This window comes from Petaurus breviceps, unplaced genomic scaffold, assembly GCF_028583685.1.
Source record: "Petaurus breviceps papuanus isolate PSGF00001 unplaced genomic scaffold, PetGlider_PUasm1.0 90730, whole genome shotgun sequence".
In the NCBI taxonomy this organism is placed as follows: domain Eukaryota; kingdom Metazoa; phylum Chordata; class Mammalia; order Diprotodontia; family Petauridae; genus Petaurus; species Petaurus breviceps.
The window spans coordinates 11,583,444-11,601,835 of NW_027187324.1; the positions used below are offsets into that span (position 1 = coordinate 11,583,444).

At 38.7% G+C, this 18,392-nt stretch overlaps 1 protein-coding gene, 1 non-coding gene and 1 pseudogene across 4 annotated transcripts in view; 2 read left to right on the top strand and 1 right to left on the bottom strand.

The window, feature by feature from the left end:
- TBC1D4 (TBC1 domain family member 4) overlaps positions 1-18,392 on the bottom strand; it is a 222,076-nt gene that overhangs the window by 94,568 nt on the left and 109,116 nt on the right. Inside the window, exon 1 of one of the 3 annotated variants that reach the window (XM_069066799.1) lies at positions 3,549-3,726. The exons of the other annotated variants lie outside the window; for them this stretch is intronic. Coding sequence (XP_068922900.1) covers positions 3,549-3,584 — 36 coding nt within the window. The 5' untranslated portion in view covers positions 3,585-3,726. Of the gene's footprint in view, positions 1-3,548; positions 3,727-18,392 lie in introns of those variants that run through there. 3 annotated transcript variants of the gene reach the window in all.
- Positions 3,704-15,309, top strand: LOC138145179 (poly [ADP-ribose] polymerase 1 pseudogene; annotated as a pseudogene).
- LOC138145192 (U6atac minor spliceosomal RNA) lies at positions 6,711-6,838 on the top strand. The gene has a single exon (XR_011164137.1). It is a non-coding gene; the product is annotated as a U6atac minor spliceosomal RNA (small nuclear RNA).

Consider the following 18,392-nt stretch of genomic DNA (forward strand, 5'->3'; position numbering starts at 1 on the left):
CATAGATAGAGGGCACAGGACCAATTTAATAGGAAGGGATGATACTTAAAAGGTGATATTAAGGGGCGGCCAGGTAGCACAGCGAGTAAGAGCACCGGCTCCAGTGTTGAGAACACCTGGAGATCGAATTCCGGGCTCAGACACTTAGCACCCACCCAGAAACACCTGGCCGTGTAACCTTGAGCAAGTTACTTAACCCCAATTGCTTAAAAAAAAAAAAAGGTGATATTAAGAGGTGAGAGAGAAATATAATGAGAGGAGATGGAGAGAGACAGAATGGGGTAAACTATCTCATATAGAAGAGGCAAGGGAAAATGATTACAATGGAGGGGAAAAATAGGAAGGCAAAAGGAAATGGGTCAACCTTATTCTCGTTGAATTTGAAAATTCCCTCGGGGAGGGAATGAAATACACACTAAATAGGGTATCTCACCCTACAGGAGAGTAGGGGGGGAAGGGGATGAGAGGGGGGATGATGGAAGGGAGGGCAGGCTGGGGGGGAGGGAAGTTGGAAGCACTCACTTTTGAAAAGGGACAGAATCAAAGTAGAGAATAGAACAAGTGGGTGGTGGGATAGGAGGGAGGGAAATATAGTCAGTCTTTTACAATATATCTACTATGTTAATATTTGCATTAGCTACACATGTACAACCTATACTGAACTGCTTGTCTTCCCAGTAAGGGTGGGTAACAAGCAAGGAAGGGAAAGAATCTGGAATTCAAAGTTTTAAAATCAAATGTTTAAAAAAATTTTTTAACATGCAACTGGGAAATAAGATATACAAGCACTGGGGTATAGAGATCCACCTTGCCCTACAGGAAAGTTGGAGGGGGTATGGGAGAGGATATAGGAGAGAACAAACTGGAGGAGAGGGTATACAGTGGGATCACTATTTTTGGAGTGGTGGATAGGGAAAAGACAGGGAGAAAAATTGTAACTCAAAATCTTGTGGAAATGAATCATGTAAACTAAAAATAAATAAAATTTAATTTTAAAAAATACAAAAATAAATAACAGAAGACAGAACTAGGCAATTAAACAAATAGTAATACATTCATATCCATCACTTCCTTTTAAAGAGTAATGGAAAGACTGTGTAATGCCTTTGAGATAAGGGACTATACACATGACACAGCTTGTGAAAGAAGTCAGCTGTTACAGGCCAACATATGACCAAGTAAGTTTAACTCTCTACGGCCTTTTTGCCTTATCAGTTCAGTACTGTTGGTTCTCAAGCCACTGAGAAAGAATTTGACAGATTTTCAAGTAATGGTGCTGGCTGGCAAAAGTAACGAGAGTTTCAAAATGCAACCATTTCTCTTCATCAAGTATCTCTGCTGAGAGGCTAGTATCTAAGATATACATGGAACTAAGAGAAATACATAAGACCAAGAGCCATTTCCCAATGTAAAGTCACAGGATATGAATAAACTTCTGCAAAAAATTGCAAATTGTTAACTTCATATTAAAGAAAATGCAAATCAAAAAACCTTGAGATTTTGCCTCATACTTCTGCTAATCAGCATAGACAAGAAAAGATGGAATAGTCAATGCTGAAGAGGTTTTTTTTTTAAAGACAGCCATGCTAAAACACAAACACTATTAGTGGAGTATAAGTTGGTCCAACCACTATAGAAAGCAATTTGGAATTACGGTAAAAAAATAAAGAAAATGCCTATATTCTTTCACCCAGATATTCCATTGTTAGACACATACTAAAGCAATTACAGATAAAAAAAACCTCCATGCATCCCAAAATATGTATAGTAAGTAGCATTTTATGGTAGCCAAAAAATAGAAATAAAATAGATTATTGATGGGAGAATCAATAAAAATGACATTACATAAAAGTAATGAAATTGTAATGTACTCTAAGAAACTATGAATAAGAACAATACTGAAAAGACTGATGTGAACCGAGGTAAGTGAAATCAACGAAATCAGTATACACAATGTTTACCACTATGATCAAAAAACACTGCATATGCTGTACAATAAGTTGATATGCTGGTTAGTTTCACTGAATTTCTCATGTTTACTTCTCTCTCTCCCTCCCCAGTCATCACTCTCCTTGTCTTCCTTATAAGCTCTTTGAACAGATGGAAGTTCAGAAAGAAGTGGGAATGAGCTGGACAGCCTTGACAGTTACATGGTGAAAAAGAAAAGTAAACTGTATATACAGAGATGTGCAGTTTTATGTAAAATTTACTTTTTAAATTTTCTTTAAGTTTTGCCCAAGTCTGCCACTAGGCAAATCATTTAATCCCTTGAACCTCAGTTTCTTTTCACTAGATCATTTTTAAGGTCCTTGCTAGCTCTAAAATTCTCCAGTTCATTACCTTACCAAAAAAGACATCTAATGTGGCATCTGGTATTGGCTATTAAAATATAAAAATGGTTAGTTTTTAAATTTTCTTCGTAGAAGTACACCATTAAGCCACAAAAAATAATTTGGACAGGGTGGCTAGGTGGTGCAGTGAGTAAAAGCACCAGCCCCAGACTTGGGAGGACCTGGAATCAGTTCTGGCCTCAGATACTTAACACCCACACACACAAAAAAAAAAAACTGGCCATGTAACCTTGGGCAAGTTACTTAACTCCAACTGCTTTAAAAAAAAAAAAAGATAATTTGGAACTAACATAATATAGTGAACCACCTATAACAAGGCTACTATGAAAATTCAAAGTACAACTGTGAGCCAGTTAGAATTTTAAAATATATGGGGCAGCTAGGTGGCACAGTGTACCAGCCCTGGAGTGAGGAGTTCCTGAGTTCAACTCCAGCCTCAGACACTTAACATAAAAACTAGCCATGTGAGCTTGGGCAAATCACTTAACCCCATTTGCCCTCCAAAAAAAAAAAAAAGAGAGAGAATTTTAAAATATAGACTTTACCTACTTTAAGTGTTAATGGGAAAAGTCATGTTTTAAACAGGGTAAAACTCCTTTAGATGAACTATTGTAACTGTATCTGTATGCTCTGCAAGCTAGAGGCAACAACTGCAAATCATTTCAGAGAAGTAGTAAAAGACAACTAATATACTAACTTCTAATATTTAATCAGAAATATTTTGATAAACATCCGTTTTCTCAAATATGCAAAGACCAATTCATTCACAAAAAATGACAAAAAAGAATAATGCCTTACACAGCTTTAACTTTCACTCACAATATTGAGAAACAGCACAGTATTGCCAAGAAGCAGCATAGTAATAGCCTTTATGGTTAGCTTTTTCTTGTTATTGATTCAGCGCCTTTACTAAGGGGCTCCAGATTGCCTAAGTAAACAATCACAAACATCAAAGTCATTCCTTCCTGTAGGAAAGCTGTTATTGTAGAACCCTGTACTATCAAACTTAATATTATTTAATTAGTATATATAGTTAAATTAGCAAGCACCAAAGAAATCTGGTAGTATTAAGCATATTGATCCTTTTAACTTTAAAAATATAATTCTAAATCTAAGACTGACACATGATTTGAGATTTGTTTAGGTTATCCATGCAAAAGAAAATTCAGAAAAAACAAGAATAATGATATAAGCTACCTTTTCATCAGGAATCCAGCTGAAGAGGGGAGCCATTCCCAAGGAACAATAAATTTGATAAATGAATATAGTCCTTTGTAAGAGCCTTTTGCCACATTTACTAGGAAGCTTTCTCTCTTTCTGAATGAGCAGTATTTCTCAAGGTTTATGTTAGTATGCTGTCACCAGTTAAAAGATCTCCTACTAGTAACCGTTACTGCTTCAAAAGTCAAGTATTTCCTGACACTGACTACAGGAAATACATGAATTGTTCTGGATTTGAAAGTCAAAGAAAGCCTCTGATTTCTTTCAAAAGGAATGCTCTAATTTCAATGACCTCTCTTTGCTGTTTAAAATTAACTTGGAATAGGAGTTTGACACTTATTAATTAGGGAGATACCAGAGCATTAGTCACAGTTTGAAGAAATGTCTAGACCAATAATCATTTTCCTAGTGTTCCCTTTATCTGACTATATTTCAGTAAACATTTGGAGATGGAATTAAGATGAACAGATTTCAGAACAAAGTACTTGAAACCTCAAGTTTGAAATTAAAAATCAACCAGGTTAACATGTAGGAGGAATAAAACAATATTTTACAGTATGTCAATATTGATATACCCAGTACTACATTGCTTTTTAATTAAATGTACCATATTTAATAGGGCTTATGTAAATGAAAATGGTTAGGAAATAAAACATATATTACAGTTACATGGAAGAGGTTAGAAAAAAATCAAGACAACTTGAGCCCAACAAAAGATTATATGTCATCAGAAGGGTTAGAAATCAGAAGAACGGTCACACCACTCAGCTAACAATACAAATGAGCACCAGCGGCAACAGAGATAACATGCAATCTTTATACTTGGCTTTGGAATGAAGTATCTGAATTCCTACGGATTTTCCTACCTAAATAGATTTTGCTTAGGCTGACATTAAGGTCAATATGCATTTCCTTCAAAAAACTGGCTTCCAAAGGTCATAGAGAACAAAGCTAGAAAGTAGAACTCAGAGCTATTAAGATGTTCAGGATATCTGGGCCCATAAGGTTATGTATAAGTGACACAACCAAGATTCAAATTCAGGTCCTTTGATTCTAAATCCAATAACTATTTTCATTGTATCTCAGTGCTCCTGAATTTATAAAGCACGTGCTAAACACTGTGCTAGTATCTGGGATAAAAGAAGAAACAGATAAAACAAAATAATCCCCTCCCTCAAGAACCTTATATTCTAACATGAAAGGCAACATGCACATATATAGGTTTATACAAAATCCCAGAAAAAAAAAAGGTAAACTTTGAGGGAGAAGGTACTAGCACCAAGGGGGACCAGGCAGATTTCATATGGAAGATGGCATTTAAGCTGAACTGTGAAGGAAAATAGGAATTCCAAAAGGTAAATGTGGGAAGAAAATGCATTTCAATCATGAAACACAACCATTTTCATGGCAGTGAGAAGGCAGATAGGTCATATTTGAGGAACAGCTAAAAAGAAGACAAGTTTAGTTGGATGAATTTTAATATGCAGCCTAAGCACCATCGTCTGCATGAAGCTTTTCCTAATCTACCAACTACTGGTGCTCTCCCAAACTACCTTTGCAGTTTTTGTGGAAAAAAAAAAACACTTTGTTTTTATTATTTATTATTGTTGTTATTTATACAAAAAAAATACTTTGTGTTTGTTTTTATTTCTTCACTAAACATTTACTCTGTATATACTTATCTATGTACTGGTTGTCTCTCTCACTAGATTGTAAGGTTCACTGGAATCAGGATTGCATCTAGCACAATGCCTAGTGCATTGCACATGTTAATAAATGCTTGTTTAGTGACCCATCTGAGTGATTGATAGGTGGAGGAGAGTAATATATAACAAAACTGGAAAAGTAGGATGGGGCCTCAATTATAAAGAGTTTTAAATGCTAAGTGAGGTAATAGGAAGCCACTGGGATATAGTATGGGGAAAGGAACATAGAAGGAAGTTATATGAACAGATCTGCCCTTGAGGAAAACAACTGTGTATATTATTAAAGTGGAGAGGGGCCATGAGACTAATTACCATCTCAGATAACTAGTAACAGGACAACTTCCTATTCTCTTTTCTCCACTACTAGCCTTATCTTTTGAGACAAAAAGAACTCTTTCTTAGCCATCTATAGCTGTTTTAGACCCTCTGTCCAAGAACTTTAGTGCTGTAATAAAACATTAATAGGAAAGTAGTACACTGTACCCATAAATTGAATATCACTATTCCCAAGCTGCTAGAAGGAACTACAGCCTTTTGAAGATAAATGAATAAATGAGGACCGTGAGTAGTTTCAGTTCGTACAATGTGAAGATTTTCATTTTCACCATAATTAAAACATTTTAAGCTTTTTTTTTACAACCAGAAGTTTCCCCATAACAGACAGTTAAAGACCAACAAGGAGCAGTTCAACTTATTACTAGTTTAAAACAAAGGATTTCTTATTACAGTTTTTCCCCTCTTATCTAAGATCATTCCATCCATAATCACCATTCTAAGTCAATTTATGTGATCATAAAAGAGCATTATTCTATATTCAAGTTCTGTTCTACTCTTGCTATATCACACAACTCTGTGAGAACTATCTTTTTTCCCTGATCACAGACTTGCTGGCAAACTTCACTGAGATGTAACACAGGAAGATAAACATGTACTAAGTGAAAGCAAAGAAAACATGGATATTTTGAATCTCACATAATCATATAATCTTTATGTGTATGACTGTGTATGCTGAAGAGTTAAAATAGGAAAACTCAATTACTGTACATCAAGGGTAAGTAATTCAATATCTTAGAAATCAGTACCCTGATGCCAAAAACCAGCTGGAAATATTCAAAATAATGTAATTCTAGTCAAACTGGGACAAGGATGACTTTTCTTCAGTTTTTTTCATGACTATAAGGGACACCATAATTAAATAACCAAATAACAAAACATATCACTGAGGTTTTTAAAATATAACACTGAGCTCTGCTAACCTTTTAAAACTCACTCTACAAAGAAGAGATTTTTTTATTTACATGCTACTATACTTAATAAAATAATTCAAAGATCTATAATTGCATCAGAGTGGATCCTCTCTACTGATGCAAAAAGCAATCCTTTCATGACTCAGTCGTGCAAGAATCACTATAGTGTTGTACAAAAGGAGAGAGTGTTGTATGAAAGGAGAAAAGGTTAGCACTCCCCTTGATAAGGATGGAAGAGGTTCAAGTGGCCTTTACAATACATACACGATTAAGGCATTGCCCCCTACTCTGTGGCATCTAACCATGTTTTTGAGAGAAAACTCTAATCAGCTTTGCGGTTGAGTACACCAAATCCAATAGAACCACTTGCAAAGGGTGTCAGCAGAAAATAGAAAAGGGTCAGGTATGGTTGTCCAAGAAAATGACTGATCCACAGAAACCACAGCTGGGGATGACTGACCGGTGATACCACCCAGACTGCTTTGTCAATGCCACAATGAACTAGGATTCCTGCCTCAGTACAGTGCTAGCCAGTTTACAGGATTCACTGTCCTACAGCCAGAGGACAAGGAGACCCTTAAGAAACAGCTCCCAGCGGTCAAAACTGAAGGGAAGAGGAAAGGAGATGAGGTAGATGGAGATGATGTAGCCAAGAAGAAGGCCAGAGACGAAGCAGGAGAAGCTCTTCAAGACACAGACAAAGGTCATCTGAAGCATCAAGGATGAACTGAAGAAAGTCTGCTCTACAAATGACCTAAAAGAGCTGTTGATAGTCAACAAGCAGGAAGTGCCTTCTGGGGACTCTATGATATTGGACAGAGTAGCCGATAGGATGACTGTTGGAGCTCTTCTTCCATGTGAGGAGTGCAAAGGACAGTTTGTCTTCAAGAGCGATGCATACTACTGCACTGGAGACATCACTACCTAGACCAAGTGTGTTGCCAAGACACAGACTCCCAACCGGCAGGAGTGGACCATCCCCAAAGAATTCCAGGAAATGTCTTACCTCAAAAAAATTTTAGTGCAAAAAGCAGGAGCGTGTATTTCCCCCAGAAGCTAATGCCCCAGCTTCAAAACCACTGCCCTCATCATTGACATTCCCTCCCACTGTGAACTCCTCAGACCCACCGGACAAGCCATTGTCCAGCATGAAGATTCTGACTCTGGGGAAGCTCTCCAGAAACAAGGATGAAAGGAAAGCCACAGTAGAAGAACTTGAGGGGAAGCTGACAGGGACAGCTAATAAAGCTTCCCTCTGCATTAGTACAAAAAAGGAGGTTGAAAAGATGAATATGAAGATAGAAGAGGTCAAGGAAGCCAATGTACGAGTAGTATCGGAGGATTTCCTCCAAGATGCCTCTGCTTCCGGCAAGAGCCTCCAAGAGCTGCTCTCTCTGAATACCTTGTCCTCCTGGGGCACTGAAGTGAAGCAAGAACCTGTTGAAGTGAAGCCAGGAGGGAAGTCAAGCGTCCCTTCTTTCAAGAACAGCAAGGGTCAAGTCAAGGAAGAAGAAGGGACCACCAAATTGGAAAAGAAAATGAAATAAACACTGAAAGGTAGAGCAGCTGTGGATCCTAATTCTGGACTCAAAAAATGGGAAAATCGTCAGTGCCACCCTTGGCCTTGTGGACATTGTTAAAGGCACCAACTCATATTATAAACTGCAGCTCCTGGAGGATGATAGAGAAATCAGGTACTGGATATTCAGATCTTGGGGCTGTGTGGGCACTGTGATTAGCAGCAATAAACTAGAGCAAATGTCATCCAGGGAAGATGCCATTTATCATTTTTTGAAATCATATGAGGAGAAAACGGGCAACTCCTGGCATTCCAGCAACTTCACTACGTATCCCAAGAAGTTCTACCCCCTGGAGATTGACTATGGGCAGGATGAAGAGGCTGTGAAGAAGCTGACTGTCTGCCACCAAATTGAAACTCCCCAAACCAGTTCAGAGCCTCATCAAGATGATCTTTGATGTGGACAGCATGAAAAAGGCCATGGTGGAATTCGAGATTGACCTTCAGAAGATGCCACTGGGAAAGCTGAGCAAGAGGCAGACGCAGAATGCATATTCAGTCCTCAGCGAGGTCCAGCAGGTGGTGTTCCAGGGTGGCAGCGACTCAGATTCTGGATCTCTCCAATCGCTTCTTACCCTTATCCCCCATGACTTTGGAATGAAGAAGCCCCCACTTCTGAACAACATTGATTGTGTGCAGGCCAAAGTAGAGATGCTAGATAACCTACTGGACATTGAGGTGGCATATAGTCTACTCCGTGGTGGGTCTGAAGATGGCAGCAAGGATCTCATTGATGTCAACTATGAGAAGCTTAAAACTGATATTAAGGTGGTTGACCAGAATTCAGAAGAAGCTGACATCATCAGGCAGCATGTTAAGAACACACATGCTACTACTCACAATGCCTACGACCTGGAAATTATTGATATATTCAAGATTGAGCGTGAAGGGGAAAGCCAACACTACAAGCCCTTTAAGAAGCTTCATAACTGGTGACTGCTGTGGCACAGGTCCAGGGCCACCAACTTTGCTGGAATACTCTCTCAGGGTCTTCGAATCGCCCCACTTGAAGCCCCTATTTTGCTGACATGGTTTCCAAGAGTGCCAATTACTGCCACACATCTCAGAGAGATCCAATAGAATTAATCCTCCTGGGAGAAGCTGCCCTTGGAAACATGTATGAACTGAAGCACACATCACACATCAGCAAGTTACCCAAGGGCAAGCACAGTGTCAAAGGCTTGGGCAAAACTGCGCCTGATGCGACAGCTAGTGTCACTTTTTTTTTTTTTTTTGCTTTTTGGAGGGCAATTGGGGTTAAGTGACTTGCCCAAGGTCACACAGCTAGTTTTTGTGTTAAGTGTCTGAGGCTGAATTTGAACTCAAGTCCTCCTGACTCCAAGACCAGTGCTCTATTCACTGCGCCACCTAGCTGTCCCTCAGTGTCGCTCTTGATGGTGTGGAAATTCCCTTGGGAACTGGAGTTCCTTCTGGTGTTAGTGGCACCTGCCTACTATAAAATGAATACACTGTCTATGATATTGCTCAGGTAAATCTGAAGTATCTACTGAAACTGAAGTTCAATTTTAAGACCTCTCTGTGGTGAACTCATAGCACTTGCCTAGTGCTTAGACTGGACTCCCTCTAGTTCTGCTGTAGCATTGAGCTGCCTGGTAAGCTTAAACATTAACGACCCTTTCAGAAATATCAAAAGAGCTGAATTGAAGACAACTGTTAACTTCACTAAATCTTCTCCATAAGGATTTTATATAAATAAATGGCCATATGTTGAAAAGAATTTTTTTCCCCTAGCCTGAGTTTCTGGGTTTTGTTTGTCTCTGGGGATTTGATTCCCTGCCCCACCAAGTTCCATGAACCCCTGAGGCATAGCAGATATCCTGTAACTGACAAGTGAGGAAAAGTTGGACGAAAAATGGTTTTACACAAAATAAGCATGGGGGGAGGGGTTTTTAGAGAGAGGTAAATTACAATGTGACATTTACATTATTAGATTTCAAAGGAAAATAAAGTGCTTCCAACTCTTTCTAAATGTTCCTCAGTTTCAATTTTGGCAAAAGTGTTAAGCACATTTATTTTAAAGTAAAAGCTAATTTTATACTAAAAAAAAAAAAAGAATCACTATGGCTAAAAAGTTCATCAGTGTGAGGCAAATCTGGTGATAGATGCTCTTCTCCAAAGTTAGTTAGGCTGGTCCTTGAACAACAGGTATGTAGTCAGTCCATCCCTAAGATACATTCCAGCTCAGCAGGGCCTTCCTGCCCTTCTACTCTTCTGGAATAGCCTCTGGGAATCTAGGATCACCTCCATGCTAGAATAGGACTTTAAAACAGAACTTTGGGGCATAAGTTTTAAAATTGGTTTCCATTTTTAAAAAGAAATGAAAAGAGTTCCCTAAATACAAAAGACACCAAAACAAAACATTTCATTTGCCAAAAAGAAGAGTAATTCTTTGGGACTACAGATTATTGAAATTAACATTTGGCATTCTAAACAGTCATGACACTACATGAGAGGATTTGATGAGAGACAGACAGACAGACAGATACAGATACAGACATTTTATCCAGCAAGCACTAGGGGGAGCTTTTCTCCCAGAGCTTCAGCTAGTCAAATAATAAATAATCCAATAAGGCTTCTACTAAACAGTATCACTATAGAAATTCCATTATAAGGAACTTGAAATACTAATGATATTTAAACTAAAAGACTAATGCTGAGAAAATGAACTGATTTTTTTAGGATAGTTAACCAAGATCAGTAATAAAAGCTAGCAGGTTGGTGAAAAGGAAGAATTAGAACATGTCTTAATGGTATTTTAATTTCCATAATGCTCATACATTTTCCACATATGACAATGATACATACACTAAGTACTGTGATATTAAGCACAAACTCCATGAGGAAAATCCAACCACAAATTCTAAAGTTAGCTATTAATAAGAAATTTAAACAGTCATTTCATTTCTTAATTATATTTGTCCTAACAGGTGGTATCAGAGGATCAAACCACATGAACAAAGTTAGGATGTGCAATGGTATCCCTGGAAAAATGACAAGAGAATGAAGGGTGAATCCTGGGAAAATGTAATATAACAAGTAACATAAAGCTCCAAGATCAACAGATATCACCAACATTAAAAATGATATATAATATTCAGAAGACTGTTCTCCCCTGTACTTCCAGACTACTTAATGTTTATACCAGAAACATTTTGCATTTTAACATGCAATTTTTATTCAGACACATCACACACTTGCAAATATTCTTCCAATCGGCTTCTACCTCCTCTCTTCGATAAAGAGAAGTACTATGTTATCCAGGTGCCAAAACAGTTACTGAGAGAAGACACTACCATTTCATCCCTTCCAAGACTATGACTAGATGGAGAAGAAAACTAATCATCTAGCAGTCAATCTCTGATCTATACTTATGGTTTCTAGGAGGATACAAAAATGCATTTGTCTTTGGGAACTTGCAAAACACCTATACAAGTAAATCTCTCTCCACCAGTTCTAGCATACCCTTTGCTTATATTAGTAATAAAAAGCTTAACCAAATAGGAAACATAAAAGGGTGGTGGTGTTTCTTGTGTAAGAAGGCAACAAAATGCAATACTTAAGCAGGACACAGAACCTTGGTGTCCCATCCCTCTGTTGACTCCATACAGGAGCAAGCCTCATCTGGCACAGGACCTGCTCAGATATGTTACTGACAGATTTTTTTTATCATTCCTTAAAGGTCAAAGTTATTCCCTTCCCTGGTGTGAAGTGTGTGTATGCACATACACATACACTTCTTGTCTTCCTCCTTAGTAGAGATTATTTCATTCATGCATCCTTTAAAAAAAATGCAGACTTAAATAAGACAGGAATCTTCTGAAAAGTTAGAAGTAGCAGTATATTTCCCAATGAGCTACAGAGCTGTGGAGTAAAAAAAAAAGTTAAACTCAGTACAAAATCTAATCATCACTATTAAAAAGGCAGTTTCCTGAGGAGATAGCAGTTTCAAGTTCAAAAAGGTCTTTAACACTGCCAGTTTAACAAAGCTTAACAACTAACCTATACAAAAATTTTCCAAGACAGTCCCCTTCCCTCAAACATTTGTAACCTAACTTACACCTCTGTGGCATTCCATAACAAACACATCTCACCACCCACAAGAAGAATCAGTTGTGTACTGTAGACAAAAAAATATTCAAAGACAATGGGGAAGTCTCACTCCAAAACAATAACCTACATTTTTCAATAGTGCTTCAAGGTTGCAGAGTTCTTTACTTGAAACAACTCTGTGGAGGTAAACAAAGTATTACTTGTCACTTGTCCCACCAGGGATTTCCAGATAACTTCACCAATAACATCACAAATCCAGTCAATAGTATCATGAGATTCTAGGCTCTGACAAGTCCAGTGTTTTGCCCACCACACCCTGCTACCCATACTACTCCCCTAAGCTGTCTCCCACTTTGCTAAAATAGAATTCTTGACTGCCTTTCACTGCCTAATGAGCAAAGGGCTCTATACGGCAATCCTACTTCTTGCCACACTTTCCTACCACCAGGAAGAATACCTTTTGATATCTTCTCTCCACCCCCCAACTTCTCATTTTCTGTCACACTTGCCTGCCATCACTACCACCCTTCTCACTTCCCCAATCACAATGCTTCAGCCCACTCTGCAGTCAAAGACCACTTTCATTAAATGCCTACCTGTCACTTTCCAGACAGGAGAAATCAAATATAAAAGGCTGATCCTTGATCTTGCACTTCAAGAATGCTCAAAAGCAAAGCAAGCAAACGAACTATGTAAGATATCCAGCACACCACAAGCCTATACTATGGCAAAATAACCTGTTTTCTCATGTCTCTGGGTTACTGTAAGAATCAAGTAAGATCACATATATACAACATTCTATATGGGTGTCAGATATAAATGACAACTATGATATAAAAATAAAGAACCATCCATACTGAGTACAACTATTATAATTTGGTTTTTCAACCACTTGTAAATACTAATCCTTATATATCACTTCTACAATTTTTCCTTTGAAATCTTATATAACAACACAAATCCTCATTTGTATACCAGAACTTGGACAAAAGTAGATCCACAGCATATAGATACATAAGGTAAAAGTGTGTGTGTGTGAGAGAGAGAGAATAATTACATATATACATGGTGACCTATAAAGACTGGGGGCCTTTGTTTTTGCTATTATGATTTTACAAAAAAAACCTCTATGTGCCCATTATGTGCAAAGGGTCAGCCTAGGCCATTACAAAAAGAAAAACAAAGTTGATATAAACTCATGTTGCCCAGATGGCATATAGTTATTGAAAAAGCCCAGAAAGTTACTCCAGTGGAGAAAGGGATAGAAGAGGGACAAAGGGAAATAGGGAGAATGAGACATAGAAAGAAACAGAGGGAGAGACTATGAGAAAGATATAGACAGATAAACTGAGACAGAGAATCTTAAAGAAGCATTACAGACAATGAATAAGCAGGATTCACAATTAATCAGAAAAGGAGGCCCAGCCTGGATCGCATCTTGGGAAATGTACAGGATACTTTCTTTTTTTTTTCTTTTTTTTTTATTAATTCTTTAATTTATTAATTTGTTTGTTTCCTTTTAGTTTACAGGATTCAATTCCACAATTCCTTGAATTTCACATTTTGTCCCCCTCCCTCCCCTCCCCCCCCCATGGCGTCTTATAATCAAGTATAGGATCTCTATAGATACTTTCACATTATACAATGGTCAGGTTATAAGGATGGATTGTACCCGCTGGGATGAAAAATGGTATAGAGAACATAAAATCAAATAAGAGAACGAAAAAGATCAGGTATTTTGCTTCCTGTACAGGATACTTTCAATAATCCCAAGTTACTTGCTGGCACAACAGTCATATTTTAACATCAATATTTAATCTATGTAGTAGCAATACATGGCTGTGAATCATAAAAATACAATCTCAAAATGATCAAAACTTCAGGTTACACAAAAAGCAATTAAAAGATATAAGGCTGACTTAGTAGATTAAAGTGAGGTGTCAAACATATATTAACCAAACAAAATTAAAATGTGGTTAGGAAATATTTAACAAAATAAATAAAAAGATAAGAGAACAAAAGATAATTTTAATATGTGGTTTTTCTAAGTCACTATGGTTTAGTGGATGTTCCTAGTTTCTATTTTAGTTTTATACTACTGGAGTAGAACATATTACCTACAATAACTTATGGGCAAGAAATGTTATAAATTATTAAGGATCTGAGAGGAAAAAAGATTACAGCTGGTCATGGGGTGATGGAAATGGTATAACAGAGACAGACAGTACTGCCTTGGGATCCACAAAATTTAATCAGAAGACTATCTCCAGTCTGGTAGGTAAGAGTATTTGCATAAAGAAAGCAGCATGGCACAGGAAAAAGTGTTAGATTTGGAGTCAGAGACGTTGGATTCATATGCCACCTCTACTATTTATCTTTATAACTTCAGACAAGTCCCTTCAACTGTATGAAACTCATTTTCCACATGTCTAAAACGAGAATGTTGGACTACATAACCTCTAAGATTCCCATCTAAACCTATTATCCTAAGGGGAGGAGAAAGTGAGGCTGATGACTGCACAGCCCTCCCTCATTTAAATCCAATTCACTTAAAAGTAGTGGCATCACCTTCCTAATTTCATGGTCCTCTTTGAGAATGAAGGACAAACAACAACCTATGAGCAGTGCAAGCTGCCCCATTGGGTATCTAATTGGTCAGTTCCAGTTGGGCAATGCAACTCCTTCCTTCCTCGTTCTTCCCCTCCTTCCTCTACCTCTGTCCACACAGGGTATCTTACCCTTACCTATAGGTGTTCTGCCCAACAAGATATCTTGAGGTTTACTGGCTAGTTTTCTTTCTTAAACCCAATTCACTCTGACACTCAATGACGGGCCAACAATAGGTCCCATTCCAAGCACAACTTAGTGGTCACTATTTGGGCCCTGATGGCTCTAAACAAACTTCAGAGCTACAGGACCCACAGAGAGACAAGAGAAACAAAGCTCCCGCTGAAAGAAGCCCGGCAGGGGGACAGGAAGGATCTATTGCACCAGGCTGGGAGCTGAACACAGCCCCACGTGAGCCATGTGGTTCCTGGTCCCAGGGTGCCCCCAACCAGTGGTGGGCCAAGAGCAGACTTCTGGAGAGAGAATCACCAGCAGCTTTGGTGATTTCCAGAATTATCAACCCATAAATGCCAAAAAGAAAGTAAAAGGTCAGTGTGGAACTTTGTGGGAACAGGGGGACCAAGAGCACTGTCTGGCCCCTGCCCCTGGGGCAAGAAGTGCAAGAAGTGTGAGGTGTGGAGGCTGTGCAGCTGCCACTGCCTGGCTGTCTCAGGAGCTCCTGCCTGCAGACTGTAGGGGGACCAAGCAACCATTCAGAGAGTAATTGCTCTTGCTTTAACCTGCTTGGATCTGGATTATGGTCTTGGGTGGTGGTCCTGGGGTGAGCAACCAGTGAGCCAGAGCTTGCGGTGTCAGTAGAGAGGGCATCCAACTAATAGCTCCAGCAGCTGTGAAAACTCCAGCGATTTGGGATGAAACTCTCTTCATGCTGGAAGCAGAGTTCTACTATGGCAAAGTGCTCAAAAGTCAAGTAATTGACTGGCAAGATAAGCCATAGAATCCAATTAAAACTATGGATGAGGAGTGGGGGGAGGCAGCAAGAAAAGGCAGGGACTCACCTGAACTCTCTCCAAAACCCTTCCAAACATCTTTAAATAATGCACTAAAACAAATTCTGGAGCAGTAAAATACACAAAAGAACAAGATGAAATAATTTTTCAGCCAAAGACAACTTAGGTCAACAGGAAAGGTCTGTTGCACCCAAGTGAGGGGAAAGTACAATCCAATGCAGGCCACACCAGCACAGATCAAGTCCCAGAAAACCAGGCACAGGCCTTGGGAGCCATTGAATCAGCCACTGCAGCAGCTGCTTCTAGAAGTCTCAGCACACAGATAGTAAGGGGGTTGAAGAACTGATCAGAAGGACATTTGCGGGCCCAGGGGACAGGATGCTGTTGCTTTGCCCTTACTCAGATCTGGGTCACAGTCCCAGGTGGCAGTCCCAGGGCAAGAAGGAACACCAGCACACCAGAGCTTGTGGCCTTAAGAGGAGGGATCCTCATCAGATCCTCAGCAGAAGGGAACACTTGTGGCAGTTCACAGACCAAAGCACACACCAGGAAACAAACCTCTCTTTAGGTCTTACCACCTTGGAAGAACTGAAAACTTACACATCCCTAGAAGCATCTCTGAAAACAGCTACACAAAACCCCTGAAGCTAGGGACAGTGTGTCCTCCACCCTGGAAACAGAGCCACACCTTAGCAAAGAGTTAAAATTCAAGAAATAGGCAGGAAAAATAAGCAAATAAAAGAAACAACTTCCAACCATAGGAAGTTACTAAGGTAACAAGAAAGATCAAAACACACACACATGAAGAAGAAGACAACAAAGTCAAAATTCCTATATCCAAAAGCCTCCAAGAAAAATATAAATTGTTCTCAGGCTATGGAAGAGCTCAAAAAGGATTTTGAAAATAAGTAAGAGGAGGAGAGGAAAAACCGTGAAGAGAAATTAGAGTGATGCAATAAAATCATGAAAAATGAGTCAATATATAGAGGAGGCACAAAAAAAATAATGAAGAAAATAACACCTTACAAAACAGACTGGGCTAAATGGAAAAAGAGGTACAAAAATCCAATGAGGACAAGATTTATGCCTTGAAAAGCATAATTATTCAAATGGAAAAAGATATATAAAAGTTCACTGAAGGGGGCAGCTAGGTGGGTGGCACAGGGAATAGAGCACCAGCCCTGGAGTCAGGAGGACCTGAGTTCAAGTACAGCCTCAGACACTTAATACTTTCTAGCCATGTGACCTGGGGCAAGTCACTTAACCCCAACTTCCCTGCCTTCCCCCTCGGAAAAAAAAGCTCCCTGAAGAAAAGAACTTAAAAAGATTTGGCCAAATGGGGGGGGGGGGGAGAACACAAAAATTAAATGAAGAAAAAAACTGCTTAAAAGTAGAATTGGTCAAATGGAAAAGGAAGTACAAAAGCTCACTAAAGAAAATAATTCCTTAAAAATTAGAATGCAGCAGGGTGATCGAGTGAATAGAGCACCAGTCCTAGAGTCAGGAGTACCTGAGTTCAAATCCAGCCTCAGATACTTGACTTACTCACTAGCTATGTGACGCTGGGCAAGTCACTTAACCCCAATTGCCTTTACTTCCCATCTCAAAAAAAAAATATTAGAACGGAGCAAAAGAAAGCTAATGACTTAATGAGACATCAAGAAAGAATAAAACAACACCAAAAGAATGAAAAAATAGAATACAATGTGAAATATCTCATTGGAAAAACAACTGACCTGGAAAATAGATCCTGGAAAGATCATTTAAAAATTATTGGACTCCCTGAAAGTCATCATCAAAAAAAGGGCCTAGACATCATCTTTCAAGAAATTATCAAGGAAAACTGCCCTGATATTCTGGAACCAGAGGGTAAAACAGAAATTGAAAGAATCCACCAATTACCTCCTGAAAGAGAGGTAATGATAATTTCCAAAGGGAAAACTCCCAGGAATATTATAGCCAAATTCCAGAGTTCTCAGATCAAGAAGAAAATATTGCAAGCAGCCAGAAAGAAACAATTCAAGTATTGTGGAAACACAATCAGAACAATACAAGATTTAGCAGCTTCCACATTAAGGGTTCAGAGGGCTTGGAATATGATATTCCAGAGGCCAAAGGAGCTAGGATTACAACCAAAAATCAACTACCAGAGTATAAACCTTCAGGGAAAAATGGACATCCAATAAAAAAGAGGGCCTTTGAGTATTCTTGATAAAAAGACCAGAAAACTGAAAAGAAAATTTAACTTGCAAAAATACAAGAGTAATGAGAAGCACAAAAAGGTAGACGGGAAAGGGGAATCATAATGGACTCAATAAACTGTTGATATTCCTCTTTGGGAAGATGATAATTGTAACTCAAAAGAACTTTCTTCTTATTAGGGCAGTTAGAAGGAGCATAAATGGACAGGACACAGGTGTGAGTTGAAAATGAAGGGATGATACCTAAAAAAAATTAAGGGGTAAGAAAGAAGAAAGTACTGGGGAAAAGAAAAGGGAGAAGCAGAATGGGGTAAATTAACTCACATAAAAGGGGCAACCAATAGCTTTTATGGTGGAAGGGAAAATGGGGGATATATCAAGAATGCTTGAACTTTGCTCTCATCAGAATTAGCTCAAGGGGTGGCCAGGTAGCACAGC